The sequence below is a fragment of the Ostrea edulis genome, chromosome 10 (assembly GCF_947568905.1).
Source record: "Ostrea edulis chromosome 10, xbOstEdul1.1, whole genome shotgun sequence".
NCBI lineage: Eukaryota > Metazoa > Mollusca > Bivalvia > Ostreida > Ostreidae > Ostrea > Ostrea edulis.
This window is the reverse complement of record NC_079173.1, coordinates 36,390,077-36,408,568: the sequence shown is the minus strand read 5'-3', so window position 1 is coordinate 36,408,568 and position 18,492 is coordinate 36,390,077. Positions and strand designations below refer to the sequence as shown.

Sequence of the window (18,492 nt, the reverse complement as noted above, 5' to 3'; positions counted from 1 at the left end):
ATCTATGTCAAACACACTTTGCGAAAGTCTTAAAAAATAGACGCGCAAAGAAACTCTGCCAAAAAAAAAAAACGTAAACAAAAACAAGTGGCCCAGGAAAATTCACGAGAGCGAAACATCATCAAGATGAAAGGTGAAGATAACGAGCACTGATCAATCTCATAACTCCCATAAGCAATGCAAAATAAAGAGTTGGGCAAACAAGGACCCCTGGACACACCAGAGGAGTAAGCATCCTCTGTCACAGCATCTGACAGTGTTACCAGACAGCGATGTTTCAGGATACAGTCCTAATCCGGAAAGCTCGGACGAGGATAAGTAGACTTTTTATATGTTCAGAATGTATCGGTAACGCACTTTCGTGGATAATTTCAATAAAATATTTGTACATGTCAGAGGTTTGAATTTCTGGGAAATAAGAAAGAAGTTTTATAATGTTTAGAACAAAACAAAATATATGTAGATTTGCTTACTAGAAACACGCTATTATGTACATTATGTAGATTGATCGATACATTGGAGTTGTACGCCGTTTTGATAGAATTTCAGGCATTTTAAGGCCACCAACTTGAGTCGGGCAAATGAAATATGATCTATTTTGAAGAGTTCTGGAGTTTTCTTAAAGGCATTTCAGTGGGTCGATCTTTTACGTTTCAACGGTTTGTGATCCTTGACACGGGGCATCCTTCAATGTCCCATCCGACGAACATAAAAGTTACAATTATGTCAAACACGTTTAAGATATCACATTTTATGTATACAAGCAATTGTATAATTGTACAAGTTGTATTCTTGTAAAAATTGCATGATGATACATGTATGATTGTCAATATTTTTTTAGTAGTTCTTACATTGATTTTACATTATTAAAACGTCTATTTCGTTGGGCAAAAACTCACTACACTTTAAAGGAATGTGATGTATTGTTAATGGATATTGGACAGTCACTAAGATCTACATTCAGGCTGAAGTTCTCTGTTAAGTGAATAAGAATGCGTCAGTTTGCAAAGAACAATAAGTATTCTTAAAACTCTTTGTTTTCTTGTAGGTCCTTTAGCATGCATGAACATCAACCACCACTGTTCTAATCAGTGATGGTTGTAACCACCACTGAATACACCATTAAGGCAGTGTCTTGCAGACTCAGATTTTTTCGAGAAATTCAAGTCCGGGAACCAAGATGTAAATGCCTTCCTTTCGTCAGAAAGGCTACAAACCTATAGGGGAAACAAACCATTCCATGCATTTTACTATGGTATGATAATGATCTATATTATCAGTGTATCAAATAACGTATCAATTACAACTTGAGTCGGGCAAATCTGGATCTGTCTTAGGCCGCTTGATACAAAACAATAAAGGATGCATGGGTTGATATTTGGCGTAATTAAATTGTGAGAAAAATACATTCCATATAATAATTGCACCATCTTTATGCCCCCGAGATCGAAGATCGGGGAGCATAATTTGTTTTTGACCCGGTCTGTCATTCGGTCTGAAACTTTAACCTTGCTAATAACTTTTGAACAGTAAGTGATATAGCTTTGATATTCCACATGAGTAATCCCTGTGAAGAGACCTTTCCGTGGGTACCAACATTGTTTACCATGTGACCTTGACCTTGGAGTTTGACCCACTTCTTGAAAACTTTAACCTTGCTAGTAACTTTTGAATAGTAAGTGATAGAGCTTTGATATTTCACTGGAGTATTCTTTATGACAAGACCTTTATGTTGATATTAAACCTTTAGGTCTTAACATTTGACCTACCTTAAAAAAATTGACATTGATCATAACCTCTAAATGGTAAGTATTAGAGCTTTCATATTTCACATGACCATTTCTTGTGACAAAATCTTTCTATTGGTACCAAGATATTTGTCCTTGTGACCTTGGCCATCTTCAGAATTGGCCATTATCGGGGATATTTGTGTTTCACAAACACATCTTGTTTCCATGACTTCCTTCCCATATCATGTTTACAACTGGAACTTTTCCTTGATGCTGCTGTCATATTTCTTTTTAATTTACGGGATGGGTGTAATTAGAAGAATTACATACTAGTTGTCATATATCAACTTTTGGTTTTACTCCCATCCAGTAATCCCGCGGGGATCTGGGTTAGAATAGGTCCTCAGTACCCCTTGAACAATACACAATCAATGAATCAACCAGCCCACCCAGTAAATAAAACAATTACAATGTGACATGCTATGAACATATCATAATCCTTTATTAGCTCACCTGAGATGAAAGCTCAAGTGAGCTTTTCTGATCACCCGTATTCCGGCGTCCGTCCGTCTGTCTGTCCGTCCGTCTGTCCGTCCATCTGTCCGTCTGTAAACTTTTCACATTTTCAACTTCTTTTCAACAACCACTGGGCCAATTTCAACCAAAGTTGGCACAAAACATCTTTAGGTAAAGGGAATTCTAAATTGTTAAAATAAAGGGCCAGGCCACCTTCCAAGGGGAGATAATCAAGAAAAGGTAAAAATAGGGTAGGGTCATTAAAAAATCTTCTTCTCAAGAACCACTAGGCCAGAAAAGATGAAATTTATAGATAAGCTTTATTAGGTAGTGCAGATTCTAAATTGTTAAAATCATGGCCCCCGGGGGTCGGATGGGGCCACAATAGGGGATCAAAGTTTTACATACAAATATATAGGGAAAATCTTTAAAAATCTTCTTCTCAAGAACCACTGAGCCAGAAAAGCTGAGATTTATATGAAAGCTTCCTTATATAATGCAGATTCTAAATTGTTAAAATCCTGGCCCCCGGGGGCGGATGGGGCCACAATAGGGGATCAAAGTTTTACATACAAATATATAGGGAAAATCTTTAAAAATCTTCTTCTCAAGAACCACTGAGCCAGAAAAGCTGAGATCTATATGAAAGCTTCCTTATATAATGCAGATTCTAAATTGTTAAAATCACGGCCCCCGGGGGTCGGATGGGGCCACAATAGGGGATCAAAGTTTTACATACAAATATATAGGGAAAATCTTTAAAAATCTTCTTCTCAAGAACCACTGAGCCAGAAAAGCTGAGATTTATATGAAAGCTTCCTTATATAATGCAAATTCTAAATTGTTAAAATCATGGCCCCCGGGGGTCGGATGGGGCCACAATAGGGGGTCAAAGTTATTTTTGGGGGTTTTTTCCCGATTTTTTTTTTTTTTTTTTTTTTTTTTGATATAGTGCAGATTCAAGTTCGTTAAAATCATTGTCCCCGGGGATTGAATGGGGCCTCAAAGGGGGCATCAAAGTTTTACATACAAATTTATAGGAAAAATCTTTTAAAATCTTCTTCTCAAGAACCACTGAGCCAGAAAAGCTTAGATTTATATGAAAGCTTCCTGATATAGTGCAGATTATAAATTGCTAAGATCATGGCCCCCGGGGGTCGGATGGGGCCACAATAGGGGATCAAAGTTTTACATACAAATATATAGGGAAAATCTTTAAAAATCTTCTTCTCAAGAAGTTCATATTTACATGAAAGCTTTCTGACATAGTGTAGATTCAAGTTTGCAAAAACCATGGCCTCCAGGAGTAGGTTTGGGGCCATAATAGGGACTACGGTTTTACATGCAAATAGATATGGAAAATCTTCTGATATGGACCAAGGTGACTCAGGTGAGCGATGTGGCCCATGGGCCTCTTGTTAATTCATCAGATAAGGAACCGGGAGAGTGATATCTATCTTAATTAGGAAATCGAAACTCGGCAATGATTCGGAATTGAAGTAGTCTAAAAATTGTTAACATATTCTGTTTTACTTGTGGTGATGGTATAAAGATGGAATTGACCAGGAAAACTATAATATAATATATATAATATGTATACTGAAATGATTGTTATACTTTCTTCACAAAATATCTCAAATGAAGTAAGTTAGAACATTCTTTAGGACCAAGATTGAACTTGAATATCAAGAATACACGCATTTCATGATCGTGAAAGATTGATTGATTGTATATTGTTTTACGCCCCTCTCGAGAATATTCCACTCATATGGAGACGTCACCACTGCCGGTGAAGGGCTGCACAATTTAAGCCTATGCTTGGTGCCTATGTCCATTGAGCATGGAGGAATCTTTCTCGCACCACATCTGCTGTGACACGGGGCCTCGGTTTTGCGGTCTCATCCGAAGCACCGCCCCATTTAGCCGCCTCTTACGACAAGTAAGGGGGTACTGAGGACCTAGTCTAACCTGCATCCCCACGGGACTTGGCTTGAATGAAATTTCTAATTATTTTCTCAGAAATTTGTAATATTTCTTTATTTAAAACACCCTTTACCCTCAATATGATATAAAATATTTTCACAATATTTATGTTTGAATAAAATTTATATTTTAAAGATTTTATAGAAATCCACCGTCTTTCTTTTATTTTGAACATTTTGTCCAAAATGGTTTGAATGAGATTTTCTACAAAATAGCCTCACATTTTATTAATATAAGGGAAAATCTTGACCATTTGCGGCTACCGTTTTTATTTTTTAAAGTTCGGCCAAAAATCACCCTTTACATACCTAGTCCTTGGGCTGAAAATATTTTGTCGCATAACTTAGCAAGGGAAAAAAAACCAAGAATGTTACGTATAACCCTACAAAACCGAAGGATACTACTGGGTAACTGAAATTTTAAACGCGGCGTAAAAAACAAACAAATGTATTAAAGCAGAGTGTTCTATTCAATAGTTTGAAACGGTCCTTTTGTACAGGACAAGTTTAAATGCCCTAATTATATTGATGATTCTATATAATGACGAAGAAGCTCACAGGAATGCCATCGATGATTGTGGTTGAATTTGGACCTAATTTACTAAATGTGTAATAATGTCAACACGAGAGAGAGAGAGAGAGAGAGAGAGAAAGAGAGAGAGAGAGAGAGAGAAGGGGGGATTAACGCGCTTCGTAAAGTCTTGTATGTATGCGTTTGGCTCGTATAGATATTTTAAACAACAAAATATACACTATTAAAGATTTTTTTATATATGTTACCATGAAATTGTGGAACGGGACGAAACTATCCTGTAATGGTGCAAGGCAATTACAGATGAAATAAAAGGAAACATACCAATCAGTTTATGTGCACGATACCAAATATCTATATTTCTGGACGGTTTTACATGTCTAAATTGAAAATGGGTGAAACCAAATCAAAATACATTCGTTTTTAGACTTTCACTGTTATCAGTATCATTCTACGTGGATTTTGGGTCACAAAACTAAAGATTACAAACAGTGGTCAATTTCATAAATTCCACAAGAACATAAATTGAAAACAGGGCAGATTCGGACCCCCTGAACATACCAGAGGTGGAATCAAGTGCCTTGGAGGAGTATGACATCCCCTGTTGACCGGTCACCCCCGCCATTAGCTTTATATCTTGATCGGGTAAGCAGAGTGATTCGTAGTCAAAATCCGTATATAATAAACAGCCCGACAATCGGCATGGAACACGATAGACAATATTCGACCTATAGAATGATTGTATTTGCAAATGGCTAATGTTAATGTCATTTAATGTGTACCACTGGCCGATATAAACGAACCAAACTTTAACTAGTCGATGAGAAAAAGTTTGTACATAGCCAGGTATTGAAGGGACTGCTGGTCTTCCTACATTACAGACTTGTGTCTCGGAACTTGCGTATTAGTCCAGTGCTACTCTGTATTAGTGAAGAAACCTTGCTATTGCTCATGCGTGCTTATTATTCACAAGGCTATGCCTGTACCAATTAACGATCTCTTTTCTGATAATTCTGTACACTCCAGGTATGGGAATTACGTCTGTAAAATATATTTGACCCCTTTTCATTCTTGTGAAAAAAAAGGTTCCAAGTCGTTTCTTTAAATGTTCTAAACTTATAAATATTTGTGCTGTCTCCTAGGAACATTCTGTTCTATTGTATGTCGTACAAACACGTACTTCAAATCAATTCAGTATATATCATGATGTTCACGCACAAGTTCTAGATTAGTTTAATGACAGGATTGTAGAACGTTTTTGGAAACATGTAAGTATAGTGTATATTTCTATACAGTTTGGATTGATTGATTGTTTGATGTTTTCCGCCACACTCAACATTTTTTCAGTTATCTGGTGGCGCCCAGTTTTGTATTGGTGGAAGAGGGAACCTAGATAAAATGTACCTGGGAAGAGACCACCGACCTTCCGAAAGTAAACTGGGAAACTTTCTTACTTACCGGCGCGAGCTGGATTCGAGCCCGCACCGACCAGGGGTGAGAGCCCGTGTGATTTTGAGCGCCATGCTCTGGCCACGGAGGCCTTGTAAGGTTTTGGATTATACACGTGTTTTTCCGTTCTCCACATTTTCTGTTATTTCGTATTTAAAATCATTACCTTAGTTGAAATAAAACGTTTATGAATGGTGAAGATAACGAACCGTCATCAATCCCATAACTCCTATAAGCAATACAAAATAGAGAGTTGGGCTGCATATCGTACCCGTCCAATATATTCAGCAACACAGTAATGATCAAAGAAAGAATTAACATCCCAATCATGGTTTTGGCAGTGCCTTTGTTGACATGGGTTTTTAGTATTGATGAATACATGTTCTACAATGGCTTTGTTATATTTATCAAATTAAAGAAATGTTTCATTCTAATGAAAAATTGAAGATAATAAACAGTGATCAATGTCATAAAACAAACAATACAAGATGAAGATAATGTCAAACACGAACCCCTGGACAAATCAATGGTGGGGTAGAGTAAGCATCTCCTATTGTCCGTGAACCCTATATCTTGAACAGATAATCCATGTCAAAATTATAATGTAAAGAACGGTCTAACAATACTTGTAAATTAACAATTTTTTCCAATTAACTCAGAATTGCTTGCTCCAGAGTTACTGCTTGCACCTTTGATAATGTTTTATATAAGAGGTGAAGTCCGTAAGCTAAAATAGACTCTTACTTGATTAGTAAATATAGTAAAATAAATTCAAAAACCTACTTTAGCTTTCGAAAATAAACTACCTGGAAGTAGCAAAAATGAGAGTAAAGTGGCGGATCATGTTTTGTGATGACACATACATGTATTGGGTCGAAAACTGTCCACAATACCAGATATCGAATGATCCGGAACTGTTCTGGGATTTATAATTTTAAAGACGAAACATTTTACCAAAATTCGGTTATACACTTCCTGTCAATGTCCAAGAAAAATCAGGCCATTGATTACAATATAGCAGGTTTTTAGCTCACCTGATCTGAAAGCTCAAATGAGCTTTTCTGATCGCTTTCTGTCCGTCGTCTGTCTGTCCGTCCGTCTGTCTGTCTGTCTGTTAAACTTTTCACATTTTCGACTTCTTCTCCAGAACCACTGGGCCAATTTCAACCTAACTTGGCCAAAAGCATCCTTGGGTGAAGGGCTTTTAAGTTTGTTCAAATAAAGGGCCATGTCCATTTCAAAGGGGAGATAATCACAAAAATGCAAAAATAGGGTGGGGTCATTTAAAAATCTTCTTCTCAAGAACCACTGGGCCAGAAGAGCTGAAATTTACCTGACAGCTTCCTGACACATTGCAGATTCAAGTTTGTTCATATCATGGCTCCCGGTGGTAGGATGGGGCCACAAGGGGGATCAAAGTTTTACATACAAATATATAGGGAAAACTTTAAAAATCTTCTTTTCAAGAACCACTAAGCCAGAAAAGCTGCGATTTACATGAAAGCTTCCTGACATAATGCAGATTCAAGTTTGTTCAAATCATGGGCCCCGGGGGTTGGATGGGGGCCACAATAGGGGATCAAAGTTTTAGATACAAATATATAGGAAAAATCTTTAAAAATTTTCTTCTCAAGAACCACTGAGTCAGAAAAGCTGATTTTTACATGAAAACTTTCTGACATAGTGCAGATTCAAGTTTGTTCAAATCATGGCACCCGGGGGTTGGATGGGGCCACAATAGGGGATCAAAGTTTTACATACAAATATATAGGAAAAATCTTCTCAAGAACCACTGAGCCAGGAAAGCTGATATTTACATGAAAACTTTTTGCATAGTGCAGATTCAAGTTTGTTCAAATCATGGCCCCCGGGAGTAGCATGGGGCCACAAGGGGGATCAAAGTTTTACATAAAAATATATAGTTAAAATCTTTTTCTCAATAACCACTGAATCAGAAAAGCTGATATTTACAAGAAAACTTTCTGACATAGTGCAGATTCAAGTTTGTTCAAATCATGGCCCCCGGGGGGTAGAATGGGGCCACAAGTGGGGGGGGGGGGGTCAAAGTTTTACATACAAATATAGGAAAAAGCTTTAAAAATCTTCTTCTCAAGAACCATTGGGCCAAAGAAGTTGACATTTACATGAAAGCTTTCTGACATAGTGTAGATTCAAGTTTGCAAAGGGTAGTTTGGGCCATAATAGGGACCAAGGTTTTAGATGCAAATATATATGGAAAGTCTTCAGATATGGACCAGGGTGACTCAGGTGAGCGATGTGGCCCATGGGCCTCTTGTTTCTGTTTGTAATTCATATAGTGCATTACATGTATGTTTTCGATTATTGCATTTGACTAGAAGAAACGACGTGTATTCCTAATTATGCCCTTGAATTATCGCACTGGACAGAAATTACTATTATAAACACATTTGCAATACTGAGTTTCAAATTTTGAAATTATGAACGACCGTTCATTCTGTGTTTGGTCAACTATTCGGCATGACGGATTATAAATGCATTCGTAAACTCATTATCTATTATTCAATACGGAGAGATATCATTTATGCTACATAAGGAATATTTAATTTGGAGCTTCAAGTGACTTCCTAATAATCAAATTTCATTATCTGTATCCCGTGGGGATCCGGGTTAGAATAGGTCCTCAGTACCCCCTTGTTTGTCATAAGAGGCGACTAAATGGGGCGGTCATTCGGATGAGACCGCAAAAACCGAGGTCCTGTGTCACAGCAGGTGTTGCACGATAAAGATCCCTCCCTGCTCAATGGCTATAAGCGCCAAGCATAGGCCTAAATTTTGCAGCCCTTCACCGGCAGTGGTGACGTCTCCATATGAGTGAAATATTCTCGAGAGGGACGTTAAACAATATTCAATCAATCAATCATTAACTGTATATCATATCCATGAATATAATATAATTAATGCGCGCAATTATTAAAAAATCTTCTTTTCCCCCCCAAAAATTCATTTGAATTAAAGAAATCGTTCATTGAAATCATGTACGCAACAATTTTAACACGCATTTAAAACTCCCTTCCTCTATGCAATATTACATGTGATTTCACCCGCTTGCAAGGGGTGTCATCCAGTACATTATAAAATGATAAACTTAATATACGTATCCGAATTAAAGCCATCATTATTATTTGATTGTTTCGTTGAATTACGATATCTAAATATATTTAGTCACGATTTTGATAGATAATATGCGATTTTTTTCATCTGCGAATTTAAATATTTGGCATTATCATAATTGGGATCGGTATACGGCATCGAATAAATTTGGTTTTCGTAACTTATTTAGCATCCCATGTTTTTCATTCCAGTAATCAAATTTTATAGTTTTCATTTTGTCTCTCTCGAGAGAGAGATGTTAAGCAAGATATAATCAATCAATCAATATTAATCATAGGCTTCATTTCATACATTTGTTTCCACAGTCAGTAGGACTTTCCACCTTTATGTGGACAGTTCCACCTTTTTGGTGGAAAGTCCTATTGATATTACTCTGATCATTATCATTACTCTACCGTCTGAGGCTTTTAAAACCCGAAACGTATCGACAATCTATATACATTTAGTTCGTTTGCTTCTCAAGACTATTAAGATTATCAAATATATTCAATTCCTTTTATGAACAAATTAATCACAGACAGTCAGTCAGGATTTAGGTCAAGTAATTCATCTGATACAGTGTTAAACTGTCTTACTAATTAATTAAACGGTTAAAACATGGAGGATGGACAACTTACAGGGAGTATGTTTTATTGGTTGGCGTAAGGCCTTGAATAAATCAACCATGAAGTTCTTTTATACAAACGTATGTCGTTTGCAATTTTCTACAATACTTTTAAATGGATTTAATCATCTCTTTCAAATCTTCTTTGAACTGGATGCCGATTAAGAATAATTTAATGTTTAGAAAGGTTATCTCTCTGTTCAAGATTTTAAACATTCATTTGCTAAATTACCTAAACTTGTTTTAATATACAAAAGATGTCAGTTGTCGCCAAACCAGGTCGAATGATTATGTGTCAAATTTATCATATTTACCAAGAGCTAAAAATTGTAAATTACAAACGTCCATACACCAACTCATCTGGAACAAAATGTTACAAAATATACGAAATGTACGAAATATACGATATGTACGAAATATACGAAATGTACGAAACAATGGTTCGGCCGGCATTCCATAGCTGTGAATGGGATGAGATGTTTTGATAGAAGTAGCACTTAAACATTTTTTGAATACTTGTTTTATGTTTATTTAATAAATGTTTGTATTTTGATGCTGGAACCACAATGAAAACTAGATGTATGCTAATTTGTGTCATCCTGGATAAATAAAGGCTATCATTATTATCATTCTTCAGAATGTTAGTCTAAAATACGTACCATTTTCATTTTTGGGACCCCTTTAAAGGAACTGTATGGTTTATCCATCCCGTGAAGTGAATACCCCACTTATCTCGAAACCTATAAACATTTTGTTAAACGTTGTAGAACAAAAAATATAGATAATTACAAGATCCATTGATGATTTGATGATTTCAAGTTTTAGGGACCAGAAACTAAAAATAATATAAACATTATTGAAGGAACCTTTGTGTTACCCTTCTTGCTTACGTAATAAGATATATACAGGGGAATAAAGCATGAAACTGTGATGTTTTCTATCTCCTGAATTAAACAAAAAATTATCATATAAATCATTATCAAACGTGAATTGGTCAGAATGTGACTCTAAACAATATGTCATCTTTTGTCTTATGTCTTTGTTTTAAAGAATTGGGATGATTCTTCAAAAACTGAATATCCTATATTTTGTTAAACATTGTAGAACAAAGGTTGCAGATAATGAGAAGTCCTATGTGACGATATCAAGTTTTAGGGGACAGTCCCTTAAATAAGGGGCTGAAAGGAATAAAAAGTACTTTATAAATATCTCCGAAATCAAAAGGAATTTCTCAAGCGATAAGATTGAAGCAAAGTTGTTTATTTTAGGGTCCTGCAACTTCTATTGTCAGGAACATGATCATTGATTACGTGCAATGTATATGTAATAAGGGATTTATAAGGGAATAATGTACGAAATTTTAATGCTTTCTATTTCTTTAGGAAAGCATGAATTGGTCAGAATATGAATCTAAACAATATACCAAAACTGTAAATTTCATGATTCCCCGGGGTGCAAATTCTGACTCCAGGGTTGGGCTAAAATTGGTATATGGTGTTTATGTGTAAAACATTTAAAATACATATTTTTACACCGCGAATCGTCGCCGGCAACGATTTGGGATGGGTGACGATTTGGGGTTTCTTCTGTAACACCCCAAATAGTCGCCCGTCCTAAATCGTCGTCGGCGACGATTTGGGCATAACTTCACACCCCAAATTGTCGTCCCCTTTGCTGCAACTACATGTATTTGGAAACATCGTTTACATACAAACTGGCCCTGTTTGTTGACTCCTTCTCCTCTCCTCCTCTTTCTTCTTCTTTTGCTGTCCAGCTATAACCGCAAAAGGTTCTCTGGACTTTTACTTGTTCTGTTGTATATATTTTTTAAAAGATTTATTATGAGCACAGTATTTATCATTGTTGTTTTGGTTGATAGTTGTGTTGTTAATATTGAAAGAGTTATATTTGGTGGTGGTGGTGGTGCCATTGTTGTCTATCTGATTTTTTTTCGTCTAGCCCTCCAGAGAGAGAGAGAGAGAGAGAGAGAGAGAGAGAGAGAGAGAGAGATGCCCAACAATAAATGATTTTGCCTTTTGTTGTAGGGTCATTCTGCTAATCACGGGGTTGTTTGGTCTTGTTCACCGCAGATTTGTTAGTGACATCAAATTATATTAGATTACGCATATTAGCTCTCTTTCCAGAATTCTCATTTTTGGGGAGGCATGTCAGAGGGTCACTTGTAATCTACATTCAAACTTTTAGCCCAATAGGTTAACAAACACCAGATATATGAGTGAGACAAACAGACCAAGTGAAACTTATGTAACCCCCCCCCCCCCCCCCCCCCCTCATATAACAGAGGGTACAATAAAATCATTCCAATATCATTTATTACAATTGTTTTGATTGGATAAACATATAAATCTAAATGAGAATTTACACATCAGTAAATCCAAAAACGATATGCATATATACGCGCCTGAAAACAAATAACGTAGTGCGGAGAAACTATTCAAATTATTGAAATTGATAATACAGGGAAGTTGAGGGAACGAATTGGAATTATAAGAATCAAACATTGTTTTTGAAGAATTTATCGATGTGTAAACTCTTAACATAGAAGTGCTTCACACTCTTATTCAGCTTGTTAGTAAAATGTCCAGAGTTTACACATCGATAAATTCTTCAAAAACAATGTTTAATCCTATACTAACTTCTGTGTAATCTATCCTAGAGACGCCAGTAAGATATTGGCGGGCGCCGATTTAGGCCGGGCGACGATTGGGGGTGTACTATAGTACATCCTAACTTGTCGCCCCTAATGATAGTGCAATCTTGGGGCGACGATTTAGGGTGCAACACATATTCTGTTATGCTATCAGCACTAAATTGAAACGTCGATGATCTTAGGGGTAGGAGTTTTGGTATCGGGGTTGGGCCAAAATGTTGAGTGATTAAATGTGTTAACAATTGAACATTTTAAGATTTTTGTTTACTTTCCAATTCTTTTCAAAACATGCCTTTCCCATTGACTTCAATATTAAATTCTAGGTGAAATAAATCAAGCAGTAAACACAATAATAATTTCTCTTTAATGAACCCTTCAAAAGCATACATAATTGCAAAAATCCAACTATCCATTTACTAGGTATGACATATTACAAATTGAATACCTTAAGTGGTTAAATGTAAGATTTTTGAAGGGACTTCATGTCACTCTTTTCAGAAATCCATGTACATGAATGTAATGAATTTGAACGGTTCATATTGTGATGATCTGCTTTAGCATAGTTTTAATCCAACACGAATTTAAGTTTCCTGCAACCGCAATTTCATTGTCATTATTTCCATGTTCAGTGTATTTTGACGGTATCTCAATCAATGTTCTGTTCAACCTATTTACATATTGTGCCAAAAGAAATCATTTTTATATCATTTCCTCTTTCAGGTTTCTCTTGCTGCTACCAATATGCATTCTTACCATGAAAATTGCACTTGCGCAGGACACGACTCTGGTCGAATGTTTTCACACATCAAATTCACTTCAGGCTGAGAGTGAAACTTTTCATAATTTGATTAGAAACGGAACCAATGTGATATTCATGGACTTGGTGTTTTCTGAGGGAGCAAATACAGACAATGCTGAATTCCTTGAGAGACAAACAGTACAGCGTTGGGTATGGATAGGGAAGAAGTACCAATATGTCCTGGGGTACCCAGAGGATGTAGACGTGTACAGCTTTGGCCTTTTGAAAGCTAAACAAGAGTCACTAAGTGTCAATATATCCATCGGCAACTTTTCAGAAGTTTGTAAATCACAGTTTGATATTTACCTTTCACAATACCTGCTAGACATTATAGATGAGAACACGACCCGTACTTTTGAAGTACCAGATGGATACCTTTGTCATTCAAATATAAAAGACGATAAAATACGAGATGTTGTAAGTGATATATCGGGCGTTCAGATTGGATATAATTTCATGTGCATCGCGGATGATGAAGACAAATTTACTATGGTTGAAAAATCGTATATAAATATCATTGTCATTGTTATAATTATGTTGGTGTATTCTTTCTACCCGCTTATTATAGAGTTATCGTTTTATGTACGAGATACAGAAAACAGATTTGATATGTACTACATGTCTGACTCGCCTTACAGTCCTGCCAGATTTTGTAGGTGTTTGATCTTTACCGGAAATAACAAGTACTACGCAGCAATGCGCATTATAATTCTAATTACCATTGTTACGTCAGGTGTGTATTTACTTAAATCATATGTATATGAGCAATGCAACTGCTCTTTGAAATCCACAAACATAGAACAGGATTTTCAACATGCTGAAAACTACTACACCACCTTAACAAATAACGCGTTGCTCGTCTGGGGCGTTGTCAATTTTTTTCTTCTCAATGTAGCATTGTTATTAAACTCTGATGGCATACTAGACGACTTCTTAATCGTTGACTTTACTGGATTACGTAATGGTGATTTCTTCCTAAAACTAATACCAGTGGCTGTCTTCCTAAAGGATCATCAAAAACCAAGGACTTCGTTAAAAATTCAAAAGTTATCGCTGATTTTAACCTACAAGTTTTGGTCCAAGATTTTCTTCATTAACAGCATTACTTCCAGTAGTAACTTTCCTCACGTGCAATGCATTATTACATTTCCTTTAAACGTTATGTTGATCTTATGTAATACGTTTTGTCCTTTGGTTTCTATTCTTTATGCGTTTTATGTAAAATTCATTTCGTTGGTGGGTATGTGCATATTTTCCTCTCCTATGAGGAAGCTTTCAAAATCTAGCCCTCGCATTACTGTTATTTTTCAATGTATTGGCAGTATGTTCACCCATGTAGGGGCTCTGGCCTACATCATCACTTCTTACATGTATTCATTTAACATTTTCTTTTACGGTATAAGTTATCTTATTCAGTTTTTTGTATACACTGCGCTTTTAGCTGTACCTCATTTTTCTGTAGAAACATTTATATATGTTATATATCTTACTTCTCTTGTGTTATACATTTGTCGCTATATTTATCAATTTACAAAACTTTATAAAAATCTTCTAGACGAGGTCCATGATCTTACGGAGGATAAACGCATTCCTATTAAATGTTTCAAGGAGATTGTTGATAAATATTTTCCTCTTAGAATAGAGGTGTTCTTTCTGTTTATAAAGATAATATCATCGGTTTTATTTTTTCTTATAATATTTGATACCATGCAGAGAGTCGGATATGTAAAAATTGGAGCCCAACCAGATTTGACTACATTTATAACACTTCTCTTCCTGTTTGGACCCCCGCGAATTGTTGAAATCCTGCTTGTAACCGACTTTACAAGCAGGGTCCATTTGAAGCATTTAGAAATAAAGAAAATTGTCGAGGGAATGCGAAATACAATAAAGGAGAACTCTGTTACGACAGTTAACATTTTATCCGAAACAGAAACTCGCCAATTGATGGACGGTGCGTTTTTTAAGTATATATATAGAACATACAAAACAAACTTTAAACATCCTAAATTAAACGTCCCAAAACAAACTCAAAATGCTTCGGACATTGAATTGGACAGCAATGGAAGTACAGGAAGTGAAACATGTGAAGAGTGTTGGCGGAATCGGCGCTATGAAAATTGGTGTTTCGAAGATGGTCAAAATTTCTGTCGATGTTGTTGCAACTGTGTGTTTCGTTTCATCTATACGCTTTGTTGTGGATGTATGTGTCCTATTCATTTGAATGAATGTCTGTATTGTATGATATTAAATGTAAAACAGGAAGAACATTCAATCGACGTCAAAACTAATCGTATTGAAGTCAATTACAGCTGCATCCCACTTGTTGAGGAGCATGGAAATCAAGACGACACCAATCTCAACACTCAAGAGGACACTGCCGTATAAGCTCAACAGGATGTTGATGGTATATTCCACTGTATGATAAACCCGAAACCCTAAAGACAGTCCTGATGTGTCGGAACGAAAAGTTGCAAACTTTATTATCTGAGGAAAATGATACCGAAGGGAACAGAATGCATGTAATAATGATTTTTTTTTTACTTTATCTAATTGAACTGTACTAGTAGATAATATCGTAGTTACAGTCTCTACGAAGCTGTGGCATCTTTCCTGTGCAACTATCATTAACCACCAAAGCATATAATTCACATAGTAATCATGTACTCACATATTACATTTGCTTCTCATTTGATTAACATTGAAACTTTTTTTTTCAATAAATGATGGAGGTTACAACAGACTCTTTTAGAGTCATCATTTTGAAGAAGAAAAATCGGTCGTTTTTGGTTATCTCTTTTTGCAAATACAACCTGTCACTTGATCAAATGTTGTCTAACGTTCTTTACACACTGATTATGGATTACTCCATCCACCTGATCAAGATCGAGGACTCATGGCAGGTATGCCCGGCAAACAGGGGATTATTACTCTTTCTAGACGTCTGGTCCCTCCTCTGGTATTTCCAGGGCTCCTTGTTTACCCTGCCATTGTTTATAGGATTTATTAGATTTATCACCATTTTACAACTTCATTGTTTTTATTGTAACTGATATATTGAACATTGGTTAAAATATTGCACTGTTTGGACATTTCTTTATGATTTCTGTTAAAATCTTCTTATAAAAACTTTTGATGAAAGTTTTGTTCGAATTGTAAGTTTTTTACCTGGAATTTTCGTTTTGTGTGTTTAAGGATTGAATTTTTCTCATTGATATTCGACGTATTGCAAAATGATTTTGTGCTCTGTTTTAATTGTGTCCAGAACACAATCTTTTCATACATTAGAAAATTTAAAATTCTATTGTGTCAGTTGTGCATACAAATTGTTTAATGTGCATTTTGTCATAATTTGCGGGATAAACACTATTTGTCTGAACAAACTCTTTTGTAAAGCACCTTTCCTTAAGATTGTTTGGACTTAATATCATATTATTATTGTATTACGATAGATAAAGAAATGATGTAAATAAGGGATCTTGAATCAAATAAGAAAAATATTTGTTATTTAGTGGGACATCATATTGTTAGACAATGATGTACATGTAAATATAGTATGCATTTTGTAATTGATGACATTTGACCCTAAGTTTCTTCATTATATTTGTCATAACGTTTGTTAAAAACTTATTTAAAACCGTAGGCTCACTGGGGGCCGTCAGGGAAAGTCAAACACTCACAACCAAACATATTTCAATTAGTTAACCGCCTAAAATGGCTGACATATTGCCAAAACGGCGTAAAACCTCACACAATCTCTACAAAACTGATTAAGATCTATGTAAAGATTATTTTCTTTTAAAAATGTGACATTCACTAATCACCATGCTAAGTAATTTCAGATTGTGTCGAATGGATGCAGAAAGGCAAATTATGGTTAATATTGTACTCTGAGTGTTGTTACTTAACAATATAAAATATTGATTTCTAAATAAAATTTATCAATTTCATTGTGCTTTTTTCTTTTGTAGTATTTGAAAAGAAAAACCACCTCATACATTTAGATTTTTTATTTTTGACTCTAATAAATTGAGAGGGGTCGTAATAAATATATATTGCAAAGAGAAAAATATTGAAAAACTATGAAGTTACATTACCTCGATACCATGACAAACGTTATAAAAAATTGTTTTGTCAATTCCTTAACCAATTCTAAACCTCGCGGGAGTGTGAGAAATCATAAATAATATTGCATAGAGGAAGGATTTTTTTGATGCGTATTTGAATTGTTGCGTTCATGTATTGAATGAAAGATATCCTGAATTCAAATGAATTAAGAACAATTTATGAATAATTGCGTGCATTAATTATGTTATATTTCTTGATATCATACAATGTATATTGTAAATAAAACTTGATTATAGGAAATCATTTGGAACTGCAAATTAAATGTTTCTTACGTAGTATGAATGTTCTCTCCGTATTGAAAATTAGATAATAATTTTACGAATGCAGTTGTAATCCGTCATGCCGAATAGTTGATCGAAGACAAAATGAACGGTTGTTCATAATTTCAAAATTTGAAACTCGGTATTGGGATTTTGTTTATAATGGTAGTTTTTGTCGAGTGTGACAATTTAAGGGCAAAATTATGAATACACGTCCTTTCTTCTCGTCAAACACAATAATCAATTAAAACATAATGCACTATATGAATGACAAACAGAAAAACTGCTACATGTATATTGTAAACAGTAGCCTGATTTCGTGGATATTGCCAGATAGTGTACAACCTAATTTTGATAAAATGTTTTAACTTTAAAATTATAAGGCGCAAACTTCCCAAAACAGCCCCGGACCATTCGATATTTGACATCATATTGGATAACTTTTAACTTATTTCTTACTTTCATGATCTGTGACATCACAAAACATGATGAACTAAAATAAAAACCTTTTTTTCTGTTTTTCATGAGTTTGTACATATCAGTAACTGTTATTGAATTATTACAAACAGTCGTAACAGTGGTTTCTACAATCACGGGGAAAAACTAAGAACATCGAAAATGAGTATCATATTTAAACATTGACTTTAAAAACCCCATTGTGATGCACT

At 35.3% G+C, this 18,492-nt stretch overlaps 1 protein-coding gene across 3 annotated transcripts; it reads left to right on the top strand.

Annotated features, from left to right (window-relative positions):
- The first annotated feature begins 978 nt into the window (after positions 1–978).
- On the top strand, positions 979–17,386 carry LOC125665950 (uncharacterized). 3 transcript variants are annotated; one of them, XM_048898985.2, is made up of 3 exons: positions 5,953–6,028; positions 6,108–6,254; positions 13,358–17,386. In XM_048898985.2, the coding sequence occupies exon 3, from the start codon at positions 13,392–13,394 to the stop codon at positions 15,822–15,824; it is 2,433 nt and encodes an 810-aa protein (XP_048754942.2). In that variant the 5' UTR covers positions 5,953–6,028; positions 6,108–6,254; positions 13,358–13,391; the 3' UTR covers positions 15,825–17,386. The 3 variants fall into 3 exon arrangements, with proteins under 3 accessions (XP_048754941.2, XP_048754940.2, XP_048754942.2); XM_048898984.2 differs by lacking the exons at positions 5,953–6,028; positions 6,108–6,254 and adding an exon at positions 979–1,255; XM_048898983.2 differs by lacking the exon at positions 6,108–6,254 and having other exon boundaries at positions 5,912–6,028.
- Positions 17,387–18,492: the final 1,106 nt, after the last annotated feature.